Genomic DNA, 15,488 nt, shown 5'->3' with positions numbered 1-15,488 from the left:
TTTAGTTTTTCTCTGCTCAGAAATAATTTACAGCCCGAAAGGTCCCAGCTCATATGTCCCACCCGCAAGCTGCATCGTGCAGACTGCAGACTCTTCACGGCCATTTTACCTGAATGCGAGAATTCTAATCCCCACTGGACTTCCTCTTCGGGCCATCGTCCCTCCCGCCTCAGTATCCATAATTCTTATTATTACTTATTTCGCATCTTCACTTGCCTGGCTCCTTTTCTTGTCCTCTTTCTTATCATCATCAACCTTCGCCCATCCTCTCTTTTTCCCCCTTCTTTTCTTTCCTTATTTTAATTGCACCCTTTTCCTTCAGGCACATTCGCCCCGCACATTTAATAGATTCAACACAATTTCGAGCCGAGCCGATATCCAAGCATCCACTTCCTCTCCAGCGTGTCTTTGTACGATCCACCCGCTTCCGCTGAAAGAAGACACTCGGCCCATCCTGCGACCCAAACTATCCGGGAACCGAATATCAACCCCTCTTCTTCGCACAGTGCGTGGGCGAATGTCGCCTTTACGATCTTGCCTTGAACACCATCCATTCTTTTCTGTTCAGATCTGTTGACCTCGTTTTTTGTTTTTGTCTTTATCTTTCTTGAATCGCTTTCTTTTTTTTTTCTTGATTTTTTATCATTTCTGCGGTCTCTTTCCCCTTCTACCCTCTCGCTCCTCGTGAGTCGAGATTCCCCTACTTGAATCTTCGTCAAACGCAGTGGTGCACACATTCTCCATTCAGAGTCACAATGCCAACGGTGTTGCTTCCGTCATCCGCCGCTGCCTTTGCGCCCCGATCGTCGCCAAATGTGGTTTTAACTCGAAAAGTTGCACCGTGGTTGACGGCGACATTGAAGCGCGTGAACCGAGTCAAGCGCCCCCTCAACAACGTCACCCAGCACACCCGATGTTTAACCGAGACGCTGTCCTCCACCAACGCGATATGGACGCTGTGCTCGATGATGTTTACCAAAGCGCCCGAGTCGGAGCTTCGGAAGGATGAGAACCCGCTTGTCGAGGGCCTGTTCAATTACCAAATGATCCATATCGAGGCTTACGTGGTACATGTGGATATGGTCTCCCGGAATGAGGTGGCCTTCAAACTGACCCCAGAGACGATCGAGTCCCTGGTCGACTTTCACAAGGATATCTACTCCAAGGACGCCGCCGCAAACACGTGGGACTGGTCTGGCAAGCAGGCCCAACTGAAGAAACTGCAAGAGGAGTTCGTCCAAGCTGCCAACAAGTTCGTGTATCGCACCGATGCTGAAGCGTTGGAGGGTCTCGAGGAAGACGGCGCCGGAGAGCTCCTCTCTGGTCGAAGCGAGGACGCCAAAAACGCGATCACGAGCCTTTTCGTCCCCCTCTTGCCTCCCCCACCTCGCGTGGTCGACGTGATGCGCCCGGTTCCTCTCCTACCTAGTTCAACTGGCCCTGAGAATTGGTGGAGTACCCCCATGCCTCCTCCAGCGCCGATGGAGTGGAAAATGCTGCCGTCAAGTCATTCGCCCGTCTGCACCGATGACTCCAATCCGAGCCTGTGGGCTAGCCTGGCCTTTACCGAAGCTCAGCTGCCATCGCCAACGCCATCATACAGCATGCCCTTCACCAGCGCGCCATACTCGGCGTACGATATCAGCATGGCCCCGACTTCGGCTGCCATTGCATCCCTTCCTCTACCAAGTATGCTGGTGCAACCTTGCAGCACGGCTGCCAGTATCACGGGTCTCGGCGGACTTGGCGGGTGGGGAGACTTTGCTCCATTGCCATATGGAATGACCATGTAGCCCGCTACGAGGCGAGGAGTGATTTCCTTCGGCCCCTCCTCCCCTCAAGATGCCGCACTACCATCTGGGTCGGCCTGGCCTGCTGCTTCACGTAGATCGTGGAGCCAGCAGCAACCTATGGCGCCTCCGCCCCGTCCGCCTCCTCGCTTCTGTGCTTTGAGCAACATTGCCAACATTGACAACTCTCAATGGCACCACTCTTCTTGAAATGGATCTCGGCCCGATACTCACGTAATTGGCATTCCCGACGGCGTTCTCTTTTCGACTCTGTGTGCATTCTGTGATACTCCACTTCGCCAAATTGCATCATCTCTCCTCATCAGGCTTGATGCCACGCGTCTGACATGATTTTGACCACTTCTGCTGTTTTGTCTGCTCACTTCTTCTTTCAGCTAGCGTCAGCGTGCTCTTCCTATTTTTGGTCTGTCTTTCACCCCCCTTGTTGCATGAAATAGCGGCGGGACGGCTTTTCTGTTATCTTCTATTTGTCTCATTGTCCGCATATATGTCATGAAGACTAGGTCTGCCTCGCGGCATGGGATATGAATTTGGATGTGCAACGACTTTGACTTCTTTGGTCACGGATTGAAGGGAGCACCGAAAGAGAACACCTGTGGCTGACTGGTTTGCACTACTTGGGTCGTTCTTTTTTGTGAGTGTTCCCTCTCGAGGACACCTTTTGATACTGGATATCAAACTGGCGAGTTCGCCCTTTACAGGGACCGCTCGGGGGTCTGTCTACGTGACGGCAGGGTCTTTGCGACCGTCATCTGTGATGTTCAGTCGGACCCTGCCTTTTCTTTTGTCTACCAGGGCCCCCCGTGGTTGGAAACGGTCTGGGCCGTGCAGCGACGGAGAAATCGCCTTTGCAGCATCCCTCGTCAGTCCGCATTGGTCGCCTGTGGCGATGATCGGACACAGAGGGCGTTGGGATGGATTGAATACCCACAGCGTCTGTGACGCTGTAATGGTCTCCATCCTTTTCCCCCTTCATGACAGGAGATGCAGTTAAAGGAATGTTCCCTCGTCCCTGCCCTGTGCTCTTTTCTTTTCGATCCACGATGGGCCCTTTTAGGGTCATCTCCTATACCATCCAGGCTGGATTTTTTTTTCTCTTTCACGTTAATGAAAATCCTGGATGAGCTTGGTTTGGTCGGGGGCTCGTTGATCGAGTTTGCGTTCTTTTTTTCACGCCTGACCCCAAGAATCGGATGCTGGTGCTTTCATTTCTGAGTGTCTACGAGGCCGGGGGCTAGCTCCTCTGACTCAGGCGACACGACTCATTTCACGTCTTTCCAATCTATCCAGTTAGTACCATGCTGTATGTATCTCGTTAGGTTTTCGAATGAAAGATGCGTACGTTTCCAACAGGGTCTCTCGTAAAGGATATGGTCCGTTAGGATCCGATTTAAGGAAACGAGCCGCTACAGCAGATTCGGCCATCTTCTGTATTGTTCTCTGTCGACTCTGACTCCCTTTCTTTGCTTACTGGCCACTTGAATTCAAAACCCATGTCAGAAGAGCACTCGGGTAATTTGAATGGATCAGATACTTGTAACAAAGCGCCAAAGAGACTGGAGTTCGTCAACAAGACTCGAGCTCCACCCATCAACAATTTGCGGAACGCCTCACGGTGCCCGACGGGTGACGTCAGAAAACCCGGGGCAGAGGCGCTAAACAGAGCAAGCGCGCAGCGAGTCAGCAACTTCCCCTCAACAGGCAGCAGATCGAAGCCAAGAACTGGTTCTCGACTTGTCTCGTGAGGATCCAGTCTCACCTTTTTTGAGTGACCGAGCATTGACGTCGGAACCTACTTGCGTATCTGGAATGCTTTTAGTTTGGGTCAAGCCCTTGGATTCACTACTGTCCACCTGTTGGCCGGCTGAGCTGATTGTCGCCTGAACTAAACCATCATCTCTCGTCCCTCTGTCACGCCGACTACGCTCCTTACTTTCGCTTGTTGGCGGTCGGAACTCTGCGGCTTTACCTTGGAACTCCTCCGTGCCCGGTCGGCCCAGTTACGTTGCTTTGCGTTGACAATCCGAGTGAAGCACGGAAGCATATACGATTTGATCCCAGTGGGTACGTGTGCAGGTGGTTCATTGAATATCGCTTGAGGCAGGAATCTGTCTTCTGTGCAGGTACTTTCCTTTCTGATCCCCTACTGGTTCAAAAATCGAAAGAGGCTTTATTATTTGTTTTTTCTTCCTGCGGCTTACAAGTCTCGTCAGGATTTGTAGATCCTGCGAAATAGAGTTCTTGGGTTGAACCCTCATACAAAAGTCAAGTCCATCCAACTAAGAGAAAACAGTCCGGCTGCGCCAGCGATCCGATGGCCGCCCTGCACGAAGCCTTTCGATGTCTCCAGCCGACCTCGTGGGATCAGGTTCCACAATCTTCGGATGCGCTGCGTGAGTATGTTCGCGACTTGTTCCAAAAAAGCCGTCTCATCGCGGAATCACTCCCGAACCCCCCGCCGTATGATCGCGACGAGTACCCGGAGTGGGAAGCGCCGTCCAAGTCTCGCACACACGTCTTCCCCTCCTCTGTGCGAGTAAACGAGGCGGACCCGGAGGTGACTTCGTTGCAGAAGGAATGGGGCAAACCGACGAAGGTTGGGGGTGGATCGAAAGAGAACCCCTTTGATGTACATCTTTGGAAGCTTTCTTCCAAGGATGGGAAAGGTTCTTGGTTCGGCAGAAGGAGCGTGCACGAAGGAATTCCGTTCTCTCGGTGGAAGGAGAAGCTTTCTTCGGAGTATGCAGAGAGTCTGCAGGCCAATCAGCGGAAGAAGGCAAAGGGACAGATTCCCGATGCGTGTATTCGCGGGATCGGAGCCGAAGAGAGAGTTGAACACATTGAGATCACAGACGATGATGGCTCGACACTAGGGCAGATGAACGTGTACCATGTGTCAGCCCAGTTTCCAAAACCCACGGCACCGCGCGATTTTGTGGTCATGATGATCATATCAGATGTTGGGCTTCAAGTCGGTGGTACAACGCAGCCGGGGCGTAGCATGTTGATGATCTCTCGGCCATGTGAACACCCACATGTTCCTCCCAGGAATGGCTACACCCGTGGCGAGTATGAATCGGTGGAACTGATTCGTGAAATTCCAAGAGCGAATAATGGTCCTGATTCCCAACCTGGCTCTGATTCTTCCGGTTCATTCAAGGCCAACGGTGATAACGGAGATGTCTCGCATGTGCAGGCGTCTGGTGCGGGAGATGATGCCGAATCCAACCCTGTGGAGTGGATCATGGTCACCAGGAGTGACCCGGGAGGCAACATTCCTCGATGGATGGTCGACAAGGGCACGCCCAAGAACGTTGGGGTGGATGCTGCCAAGTTTATCAAATGGGCACTTGAGGAGGATGCACCGGACGGAGGAGTGCAGGGCTCGCCATCCTTGCAGGAGGAATCCGCTCACCGTCCGCGGGATCAGGGACCCAGTTCTGCCGACGACCAGGTCGCTGATGAGAGCGACCTATCTGCATCAGACTCGGATTCTGTGTATACCGATACTCAGTCTCACCATGGTCTCATTGCCAGTGTGACTGGCCTCCTGAACACCGGCCTCGAGCGATTCGCGCCCCAGGCATTATTGAATTACGTGCCACACCAAAGAACCCCATCAGGCAGCCTCATCCAGGATCCCAGGGCTCTGCAAGATGGGTCAGAAATGCACTCTACCGTGCCCGTCTCGTCAGCTGGTACGTTCAACAGGAACGTCCCTGAATCAAATGACGACAGCTCCTCTGTATCGTCGAAGCAGTCGGGAACGGACGCGCCAGCGCTTGACGATATGCCTCCGAGCCATCTTCCTCCCGCCGAATTGATGGAAATTGCAAAGGCTGGGAAGCTCACTAGCCAGGAAAAGGACCTTGCCAAACTTGCTGTGCGTAAGCGTGAAATCGACGCAAAACTTGAGACCATTCGGTCCGAACTTGACAAACTACAAGTTTCCAGCCCCAACAATCCATCCGTGTCGACGCATGCAGTGAATGGTGATACCGGGAGCGAGCGAAATGGACTCGGTCAGGCCACAGCCGAGGGTCCCACTTCAGCTCCAACCAACACCTCTGCCACTCAGCTTAGTAGAAGCACCGCGAGCAGTGATGGCAAAAGCACTATCGATGAATTGGTCACATCTGACCGCAAGATCAAGTCCGAAAAGCCAGCTGAAGTCCACAAGGTTGCTTCGCAGCTATTCCGGGACGAGGCCAAACTCTTGAAACAATTGCGCAAGATCGAGGCAAGCCAATTGAAGATCGCGTCGAAGATCGAATCCAAGCAACGTAAACAAGCCGAACGTTCGGAGAAGTCCAAATCGAAAACCGAGATTGAGTCTCTTCGTCAGGAGGTCAAGGATTTGAAGAAGGAGATTGCTCAACTCCGTTCCGAGCGGGAGAAGTGGATTGATTTGGTGTCTACACTGCAATTGGAGAATAAGAAGTTGGCGGGCATGGAAGATGGGAAATGATCTCGAGTGCTGTTATGGCGACGGTTTGAGATCATGTAAATGACCGTAATCCTTTTTCCGTGGGAGAAACCATTGATGTACATACTTACCTCTGACTGTGTCTTAGCGCTCTATCTGCATACCATACCTATGACCATCCTTTCCTTTGTTTCTCAAGATATATCCTTGACATGGATACATGTAAATCTTGCTCTTCAAGTGCTTGGATTTGCCAAAGCAGTGGTCATTCATCGTCGGTTTAAAATACATGAGCGGATAGTGCCATGGAATAGAATGTGTGCATCGGGGTCTGAACAATCTCCTCCATCTCGCTACCCACAGTAGAATCTACCCATTCTCTCTTTCAGAGCCGGTCGTCTCGCTCCCAAAGGTACTTTCCATCATGCAGATCCATTTGGATATGAAACAGTTCCACAGAATGAAGCAAGCGCCACCACTGCATAATGATAGGCCCGAGACTGAGTCTAGTCAAGGAGGGTCGCAGCACTCAAGATGGATAATAAAAGAAACACAACCGGATTTGCTGGTCACTGTGACGAATCCAAAAAGCAAGTCGAGTGCCTGGCGTTGTGGCCGCTGCATTCATCTCCTTGTAGTGATGCACATGACATGGGAGACGAGTAAACATCGATACGCTTTTGTGTCATTTGTACTGACATGTCTCTCGATTGGACGACTGTGAATATTGGAGATAGAGCAGCGCTTGCGATAGTTTGGTCTGTCGTTCGCTCTCAAATGGAAAGCCCAGAGCGAATGATTACTCGTCGAATGATTGAGGATATCAACCTGAGTCGCACAACTGCATTCACGATCGAGGCCGTCATTTCAAAGAGGATCTCTTGTGTTGCTTGTTCGTTCGTTCGTTCATTCATTTATTCATGATTGTTTTTCTTTTTTTTTTCTTTTCGAGAAAGACAACATTATTCTTGAGTCTACACATTCATCCAAAAGGAAAAAAAGGAAAAAGAGAGGAATAGGTTAGTATCTTCGTACCAGTAAAGCCAACAAGACAATTTCATGGATAGTCAAGACATACCTCTGGCGGATTACCTGCACCTCTCACCATCTTCTCCATCATCTTGATGCGCACTTTCTCCTTGGATTCACCCATACCAACGGCCATGTACGACAAGAGCGGGTTATGACCGACGTAAGAGGCACAGCTGTCGCGCTTGATATTGGACAGCCACTCGTACTTGGTCGTGTCGGCGTGACCAGTACCGACGAAGCGAGCTTGTAAAGCCTCGAGATTCTGGAGAGTGCGGAGTTTATCGGCCATGGTGGACGGAAGTGTGACAAAAGCGAAGAGATGTTGTAGTTATAAATAATGATATGGAAGGAGGGAGTCCAGCAAGAGGTTAGTTGATCAGCGTTGAAGGAGTCAGAGATGCGGTCCTCACGCGGGTGAGTCTGTTCACGTCACGTGACGTGGTGATTGAGTCGGTCTGCGCGGTTGACAAGGCTCTTGCTATAGTTTCGAGTTCTGTGACTATTGTTTTTTTTTTGAAGGCTAGCGGAGGCTGATAAAGGATCTTGCTGGTACTTGTGAACCGAAATGGATTCTTCTCCAAGTTCGAGGCCGCTGGCGTCTCGAATCGCGTCGCTGGTGCATGCGCATTTCGACCGCTTGCCGGCTCGGAGCAAACCCAAGATATTTTCGGATGGTTCTAGAGAATGGATACCCATGACTGGGATAGTGGCTGTCAAGGGTACGTTTCTTGCCGGGAAACAATGGTTTTCTTTTCTTTTCTTGGCATCTGTTGTATTTGAAGATTGAAAAACTTTCCAAAGAATTGAGGAGGTAACGAGTTTGTCCATAGGAGAAAACACATCGTCTGAGGAATTATATTGCATATCAGTCACGTACGTTCTCAACAGTGGTTTGTTGCGAGTGAAATGAGCCGGCAGCTCAACGCCATCCATATTGGTGAAAAAAACAGTCAGGGCTCCGATTCGCTGACACCTATAGAAAGGACCGGAGCAAAATGTTTGCCGGCTTCTCAGATACCTCAGTGTCAGGGTCTCGTGCTGCATGACTGCCATGCCGAGATCTTGGCCATTCGTGCATTCAATTACTGGCTTCTACAGGAGTGTCACGCGCTTTTGGTAGAGGAAGACAAATCTCTTAGCTCCGTTGAACAAGAAGATGGTTCCAAATCAGTCTTCATTCAAAGGAGGACATACATAACCAGTGGCGACGATCCAAGTCGTCCCTCCTCGCAACCGACAGTCAACTGGCCAGCCTTTGAAATTTGTCCCGACATCCATTTCTACATGTACTGTACCTGCGCTCCGTGTGGTGACGCGAGCATGGAGCTGTGTATGGCTGCACAAGAAGACGCATCACCATGGGAAGTGACCCGTCGCACCGGCTCGGACCACCCATCTCCTTCTTCAGATCAGCCGGATCCTGCTCTGTCAGAGACCATGCTGGACGGTCGAGCCCATTTCTCCCTCCTGGGTATCGTCCGTCGAAAGCCAGCCCGCATGGATGCAGAGCCCACGAAAAGCAAGTCTTGTTCGGATAAACTTGCCTTGAGACAGGTGTCGTCCTTGTTGTCCGTTGAAACAAGCCATCTGGTCGCTCCGACGGACAATGTGTACCTGGCTGGCCTGGTTCTCCCTGAAGACGAAATCTCCCCGGCTGCGTGCGCCAGGTCCTTCAGTGAAACGGGACGGATGGGGTCGTTGAGAGATCGTTCATGGCCTCTCCTACAACCGGATCAGTCCTCCTCCACGACTGGGTATCGATTTCGTCCCTTTCAGATACTCTCTGTCCCTATCGACGAAGTGGAAGCCCTCTGGCCTTTTGCAAAGCCAAAAGCCATATCAACGAAAGAACGGCAGATTGACGAAGTTGAAGCCGTGGGGGTTCCAAGAAAAGCGAAGCCGGGTAACGTCAGCTCCATCTGGACGGCTGCGCCTTCATTATCACATCCATGTCTCTTGACAACGGACACGGGGAGCAAGACACTGCCAGTACTGAATCATTCAAAGACGGGACTTTACGAAACGGTCATCAACGGGGTCAAGCAAGGCAATCGTCAGGCCAATCCCACAGCAAGAGGTGCCTCGTCACTTTCCCGGGCCAAATTGTGGGGACTCCTTCGAAACGTCCTTCGATCAAGCGAGTGCCTCGTGTGGGGGGACGGTGACAACGGTCGATCCTGTAGCCAGGCCAGGGAAGGATTGCCGGCGACTCAAGATGCAGATTCCTATGAAGCATTCAAGCGTTCCGAACACGAATCAACATCGCCGCTTCGTGTTCGGCAGTTGGCGATATTGGACACCAAAAGGGAGATGAAAGGATGGGTACCGAATCATGGAGATGAAGCCTGGAGTCTGAAGGTCTTGGTGGATTCAAATAAACGAAGAAAAATAAGTGGAGTCAACCATAGAGAAGGCGGATTATGAACAGTAATGAATACATCATGAGCCTCGGCATCAGTATAGCTGATGCCCGTCAGGCTTGGATCTGAGATCAAATATTATTGTACACATGGCAAAAATCGTCAAGAGCGGACATTCGCAGAGAAGCTCTTTCTTTCAAGCGTGACAGACCAAGGGGGCCAGGCCCTCCGTCGTTGCAGAGGCCGTTCCGGGCGCCGCAGGGGCTTACGCGCGATCGATCAGTAAATCCCGGGGATGATGCGACTGCGAACCATTGAAGTGTAACGGTCCCAATCGGCGCCGTACTTCTTCTTGCACTTTTCCTCGTCACGCATTTCACGGTGAATCAGCAAAACGCCAAAGTAGAGCATATAGAAGTACGTAAAGATCATGCCCCAGCCACGGACCTCTGGGGTCTGCACAGCCTGCGTCTGGACGGCGCCCGTGGAAGGGTTGATGCTCTGAATAAGGGTATACCCAGCGACACCGGTGGGGAGGCAATAGGACCATGACATGATCCAGTCACCCAGGTAATTGATGTGTCGTGCGAGACCCCACCAACCGGAGATCATCAGCTTGGAGCCACTCTTGGTCTCGATGAACTTGATGTGCTTGACGCGCGGGTCGTTGGGGTCGGTGCGGAAGCGGTTCTTTTGGTTGTTGGCCCCGCGGAAGATGGCATATCCCACCGCGGTGGCGCTCAGGACGAGGGCCATGCCGCTCCATCCAAGCTCAAGAGGGAAGACGGCCAGATATCGGCTTTGAATGCTGTAGATATGGGGGACCCAAACGACGTCACCAAAGGACAGCATGAATCCGAATCCATCCATGATCACGTCCATGGTGGTGAGAATCGCGGGCTCCATGTACAGAGCGTCCAAAATGTAAAAGGCTTGGAAGATGGTGACGAGGACGATCGAGTCGGTGACGTATCCGTAGGTGCGGTATTGGTGAGCCACGTTAGACAGGTTTAGAATGGTCCAGCCCAGCAAGCCGGGGCGCATCTCCATGAAGACCTTGATGTCCAGCGTGCGCGACGCCTCACTCACAAAGGGGATCGGTAGACGGATACGAGGGTTGAGCTCTCGGCCGATAAAGAAATCGTAGAGAGGGTTCCCTGTGTGACCGCCGGGAGCGAGTTCGCGAAGTGCGTGGTTCAGCTGGCCTGGCTGGGGAACCGTGAAACTCTTCAGGTAGACGAACATTGCGACCGATGATGCAATCAACAGGTTGGCCGTGATGACCTGGATATAATTGTCCCACAAAAAGGTCCATACCACAAAATTGGCGCCGTACATGTAGGTTCCTGTGGCCAAGCCCAGAAGGATGATGAGGGCGGAGGAGAAAGCTATTAGATGCCGCAAATCAGCCATCCATTCTTTGTTTTCCCCCTCGTGTCTTGCAATGCCATCCTCTGCAAGCTCCTTCTGTCTGGAGCATCTGACATACCATTGAATTTGTACTTGAGTCTTCCACCGCACGCGAGAGAAACACCATCCACCTCCTGTCCCGGGAGAAAGACCTGCAGGAACAGACTGAAGACATAGTAACTGAGTGTCCACAAGGTGACGCGGGTATCATAGAGGCCGACGATGCCCTCCTCGGGCCAACCAACCTCCCGCTTCAACTGATCGAGGGTGAGGGTCGAGGGATGGAGGAGTGAAGGCGCGGGACATCCGGTGACGTCGTTGCAAACAAAGGTGAAGGTGTACACCAAGAGGGGCAGTCCGAAGACGATACCAAAGGCCCCTAGACTATCCTGTGCGTCAGTCACTGCATTGCCACTCTCTGGTCCAAATCATACGTACGGTCCACCAAATTCATAACCACGCTTCTCGGGCACTGGTTGAATGGGGATGTTAGGCTTTTCAGCCTTTCGGGGCGCCATGGTGGTTGTGAAGGGCTCTTCGGATCTGTTCCGATCTGTGGGTGTGACAGCAGAATATATCCAGCGTAGTAGACTTGAAATCAATCGATCATCTACTTGGTCCTGCGCAAGCCTCCGGTGTCAGAGATCAATTCCGGAGAGCAGGAGGGAGTGTGGAAGTCGTGAGTATAAAGGGAAAAAAAAGTTCCCGGGGTTGAACGTATCGCGTACGATGTCGGATCCCGCGCTCCCGTGCGTCCCGTGCTCCCGCGGAGTCGTGGGGGGAAGCATCCTCACCCAGTCCAGGCAACGACGATGATGTCGAGGGTGTCCACTTCCACCGATCTTGGAGTACGCCGCAGATACTTTATCGGTCCGATCAATTGCATTCGATCTGTGCAGATGGACGTGTCATCAAGCAGCACCCTAGCATCTGCGCAGCCCCGAGTCCAGTCGGTTGGAAGGCTCAGATGAAAACAGTGACACAAATATACATTGTCGCACACACTACACAGGCACCTACAGTCGCATCTTCACCCTATCTTTAGTAGATCTATCATTCGGTGTGTGTTCTGGCAGTCCTCCGGGCTTGCATGTGGCTCTCTGGAAGGCTGGTCGGTGCTACTGGAGATCTCTAAAACGCCGAGGCCATTTCCTAGTATAGTTCCACTTGTACCAGGTACTTCGAGCAGGCCCCAGCCAAGAGTCAACCGCCCATTCTCCAGGCTGTGAGCCCCCGGAAGTGGACCGCCTGATCTCACTATTGGGGCGGTAGTGACACTGGCCCACTGGTGCCTTAGGTACCTGGTTTCTATACTACGTAGTACTCCTGCCACTAGCGATTGATTGGTACTTATTACGAACTACTACTATCAGTGACCTGACCGGCTCTGATCTGTCCTTCGACATTGAACCTTCCACATCACCCGCCCCCAAAGGAGAGCTGGCCTCTTGCATCAATTCACCACTCCCCCTCTCAGTCTCTCTTTCGCATTCTCGATCTCTTTGTTGTGCTCTTCTTCCAGTCTTGTCCCCACCCCCGAGGTCCGCGATGAAGTGGTTCACTTCCGCGACGAGCTTACTCCTCCTCGGATCCGCCGCATCTGGTCTCGCCGTAGCTGCCTCCGACAGTGGCGCCCATCACAGCGAGACCAAACCGTGTGTGGCCCGCTCTCCATTGAGCGGCCTCTTCTTCGATCTCAATGCGATCTCTCTGGCCCCTCCTGAACTCAAAAAGGGCAAACCCGTCAAGGACGCACGCGAGGAAAGCTGGCACGCCCGAGGGCACGACTACCCCGCAAATTTCACTCTCAACATCTGCGCGCCCGTCATTGAGAAGCTTGAGGATGTTGTCGGAGTAGAAAAATCTCGGTGGCAGAATGTTAGCGCATATTATGAGCAGGCTGGCAAGATCTACTCAATTGGGTGAGTGAACATCCTCGGACCGTCCCCGTGCAACCGTCCCTTCAAGCGTTGCAGCTTGGGCCGGGCTTGCGTGATGTGGTCGCTGATCACTAACACGCTATCTCGCCATCTTGACAGGCAACAAGCAGCTGAGCCCTTCTTCCGGGGTCGCAAACTTGTCCTCAACTATACAAATGGCTCTCCATGTCCCGATGACGTGGAGGCGGCCGGCAAAAACGCCTCGGCGCGCACCAAGTCCACCATCATGTCCTTCCTCTGCGATCGCGATGCGCCGGCGAACACGGCTACGCCCTCCTTTGTCGGTACCATGGACTCGTGCACATACTTCTTTGAGGTCCGCAGCTCTGCCGCATGTGGTGGAGTGGCCGCGGACCCGAGTGCTGGTGGGTTGGGACCAGGTGGTGTTTTCGGTGTCATGTCAGTGTTTGGAACATCCTTTGCCTCGGGGCATTGCGCATCCATATGAGCATTGCCCTTTCTTTTTTCCCCCTCTTCCTCTTCCTCTACTGACACTCTTTTCTAGTGTGCTTATCGCAGTAGCTGCTTATCTTGTCGGTGGCTGCGCATACCAACGGACGGTTATGCATCAGCGCGGCTGGCGTCAGTGTCCTAATTTCAGCCTTTGGGCTGGAATGTTTGATTTCATCAAGGTATGTCTCCTGGCGTTGGTGCCTTGTCGGTCCCGACGGGGATCTTGTATTGGCGGTACAGCTTCGCACAAGTATAGAGAGTCGAGCGCATCCAGATTGCCTACATCACGGATGGATTAGGATGGCCTCAGCTGGTCTGAAGATTCCATGACATCCGCAAGTCTCAAGCATTCCTTTTTCTCTGAGATTGTTCCTTTCTTGTGATTCGCTCCTTTTTTTTCTCCTCGTGTGATTCTTTCCAATGAACTTGGCCCCAGTTCGACAGACAGATATTGCTATCATGTGTGTCTCGGCGCACGGCTTTCCTGGTACTGCAATTTCATGTTATACCAAGCTCAAGATCTCTCTTTCTCTCCCTCTGTCTGTCTGTGTGTGTATTGTGTGCAATGTTGAGTTTGCGCACATCTGTCCCCTACAAAATCGGCCCTGTGTTGCGATTCTTTTCTGCGCCGCTAGAGTCTGTTTCTTGGCCTTTCTACGGGAGTAGTTGCCTCAAAGCGATCGCGCTAATCGATATGATGATAGGACATGCTTGTCATTCTTTTCTCCTCCTTGGGCAGATGTCTGCGACTCAACCGATCTTCCTCCAGTGGTGGCTATACGCGTGCCGACGGCGACGGCCGTGGTGGTTTTATCGGCGCATTCGGCGGTCGAGGTGGCGCTGGTTCCGGCGGCCGCCGTGATGTCGATGCTGAGAATCGACTTATAGATCAACTTGACGAGGAGTGGGATGATTGAAGTCTTTGTTCACGACTGTTGCTCTTGTATTTCATCTCGTGTCTTTGTGTTGAATAGAATACTGCTCTTTTGATGTCAATCCCGCGAATTTGTAACAAAGCCACTTACTCTGGAGGCTCGAACGTTGTGGATGCTGCGTGGTTCCATCCATTCCACCGGAGCATGAGGTGGAGGAGGTTGTGGCGCATCGGCGGGAATATAAAATGAATACCTTTTCGATTTCTGTGCCCCTCGCAAAATAGCAACCCAACATCAGCATTGAATACGAAACGCTTAATCTAAGGTTCAGCATCTAGGCTCCAATCCCAAAGAACGTCAAAGGATACCTCTGTCACGGGCAAAATGTAAGAGAAACAGTGAGATCCATCTCAAGTCAAAGTGGGGAATTGGTCGGCCGCCAGATCGTCCAGCCAAGGAGCGACAAGCCCCGAGTTCAAATCAGACTCTTTGAACCTTTTTAAATAGTCATAATTTTAACCAATAGAGATTACGATATGCAACAGCATCATTGGTCTAGTGGTAGAATTCGTCGTTGCCATCGACGAGGCCCGTGTTCGATTCACGGATGATGCACAGATCTTCTTTTTGCCTTTTGCTTCTTTTTCCTCTTTCCCGACTTTCTTTCCATCGTTGTGCCTTTACCCCCCTCTTTTGTACTTTTTTTTTTAACAGAGCCGGATATCCTGGACTCGGAAACTTTGACCTTTTGTTCTCTGTCTACGGGTTGTATGCATTGTGTCCGTAGTGTTAAGTTGGAAAGTCTCGATGGGAACAGATTGAACAGAAAGTCGAGTTGAATGTAACGCGACAAATCTCACCACTAGGGTCACAGGCTGTGTTTGCTTAAGTGGGGGATTTGGGAGGGCTTTACGGGTGGTGCATTGATACGTATACTACTCGGATTCGATCCCACTCACACGACACATTGCCTAAAAGACGAAAGAAGAGATGGTGTAAGTACGACAGACGGGACTTCGGTATATGAATCACAAACCCACTTGCTTTGATTGATATTCCATCGCAAATGATCTCCCATGGCGTTGGTTAAACTGTACAAGGAGAAAGGGTTCGCCAGCCCTAGCATTTTTGAAAACACATATCGTCCGTTAATCACCCAGCACATCCGAAAGGATGATTTT

The 15,488-nt window shown here is 51.8% G+C and overlaps 6 protein-coding genes and 1 non-coding gene across 7 annotated transcripts; 5 read left to right on the top strand and 2 right to left on the bottom strand.

Annotated features, from left to right (window-relative positions):
- Positions 1 to 755: 755 nt before the first annotated feature.
- On the top strand, positions 756 to 1,793 carry POX_e06783 (uncharacterized protein; the record flags this gene model as incomplete). The annotated part of the gene is made up of 1 exon (XM_050115599.1): positions 756 to 1,793. One exon carries the CDS (start codon positions 756 to 758, stop codon positions 1,791 to 1,793), a length of 1,038 nt encoding a protein of 345 aa, XP_049968059.1.
- Positions 1,794 to 4,125: 2,332 nt separating this feature from the next.
- POX_e06782 (uncharacterized protein) lies at positions 4,126 to 6,279 on the top strand (the record flags this gene model as incomplete). Its single annotated transcript, XM_050115598.1, has 1 exon — positions 4,126 to 6,279. One exon carries the CDS (start codon positions 4,126 to 4,128, stop codon positions 6,277 to 6,279), a length of 2,154 nt encoding a protein of 717 aa, XP_049968058.1.
- Positions 6,280 to 7,294: 1,015 nt separating this feature from the next.
- Positions 7,295 to 7,558, bottom strand: POX_e06781 (Splicing factor 3B subunit 5; the record flags this gene model as incomplete). The annotated part of the gene is made up of 1 exon (XM_050115597.1): positions 7,295 to 7,558. One exon carries the CDS (start codon positions 7,556 to 7,558, stop codon positions 7,295 to 7,297), a length of 264 nt encoding a protein of 87 aa, XP_049968057.1.
- Positions 7,559 to 7,834: 276 nt separating this feature from the next.
- POX_e06780 (uncharacterized protein) lies at positions 7,835 to 9,693 on the top strand (the record flags this gene model as incomplete). The annotated part of the gene is made up of 2 exons (XM_050115596.1): positions 7,835 to 7,988; positions 8,249 to 9,693. The coding sequence occupies 2 exons, from the start codon at positions 7,835 to 7,837 to the stop codon at positions 9,691 to 9,693; spliced, it is 1,599 nt and encodes a 532-aa protein (XP_049968056.1).
- A 215-nt stretch (positions 9,694 to 9,908) lies between these two features.
- POX_e06779 (Delta(14)-sterol reductase) lies at positions 9,909 to 11,557 on the bottom strand (the record flags this gene model as incomplete). The annotated part of the gene is made up of 3 exons (XM_050115595.1): positions 9,909 to 11,017; positions 11,119 to 11,423; positions 11,478 to 11,557. The coding sequence occupies 3 exons, from the start codon at positions 11,555 to 11,557 to the stop codon at positions 9,909 to 9,911; spliced, it is 1,494 nt and encodes a 497-aa protein (XP_049968055.1).
- Positions 11,558 to 12,587: 1,030 nt separating this feature from the next.
- Positions 12,588 to 14,349, top strand: POX_e06778 (uncharacterized protein; the record flags this gene model as incomplete). Its single annotated transcript, XM_050115594.1, has 4 exons — positions 12,588 to 12,961; positions 13,079 to 13,378; positions 13,485 to 13,611; positions 14,137 to 14,349. The coding sequence occupies 4 exons, from the start codon at positions 12,588 to 12,590 to the stop codon at positions 14,347 to 14,349; spliced, it is 1,014 nt and encodes a 337-aa protein (XP_049968054.1).
- A 502-nt stretch (positions 14,350 to 14,851) lies between these two features.
- On the top strand, positions 14,852 to 14,922 carry POX_tR133. The gene has a single exon. It is a non-coding gene; the product is annotated as a tRNA-Gly (tRNA).
- Positions 14,923 to 15,488: the final 566 nt, after the last annotated feature.

The sequence above is a fragment of the Penicillium oxalicum genome, chromosome V, assembly GCF_001723175.1.
Source record: "Penicillium oxalicum strain HP7-1 chromosome V, whole genome shotgun sequence".
Classification (NCBI taxonomy): Eukaryota; Fungi; Ascomycota; class Eurotiomycetes; order Eurotiales; family Aspergillaceae; genus Penicillium; species Penicillium oxalicum.
This window is presented reverse-complemented; position numbering and strand designations above follow the sequence as displayed.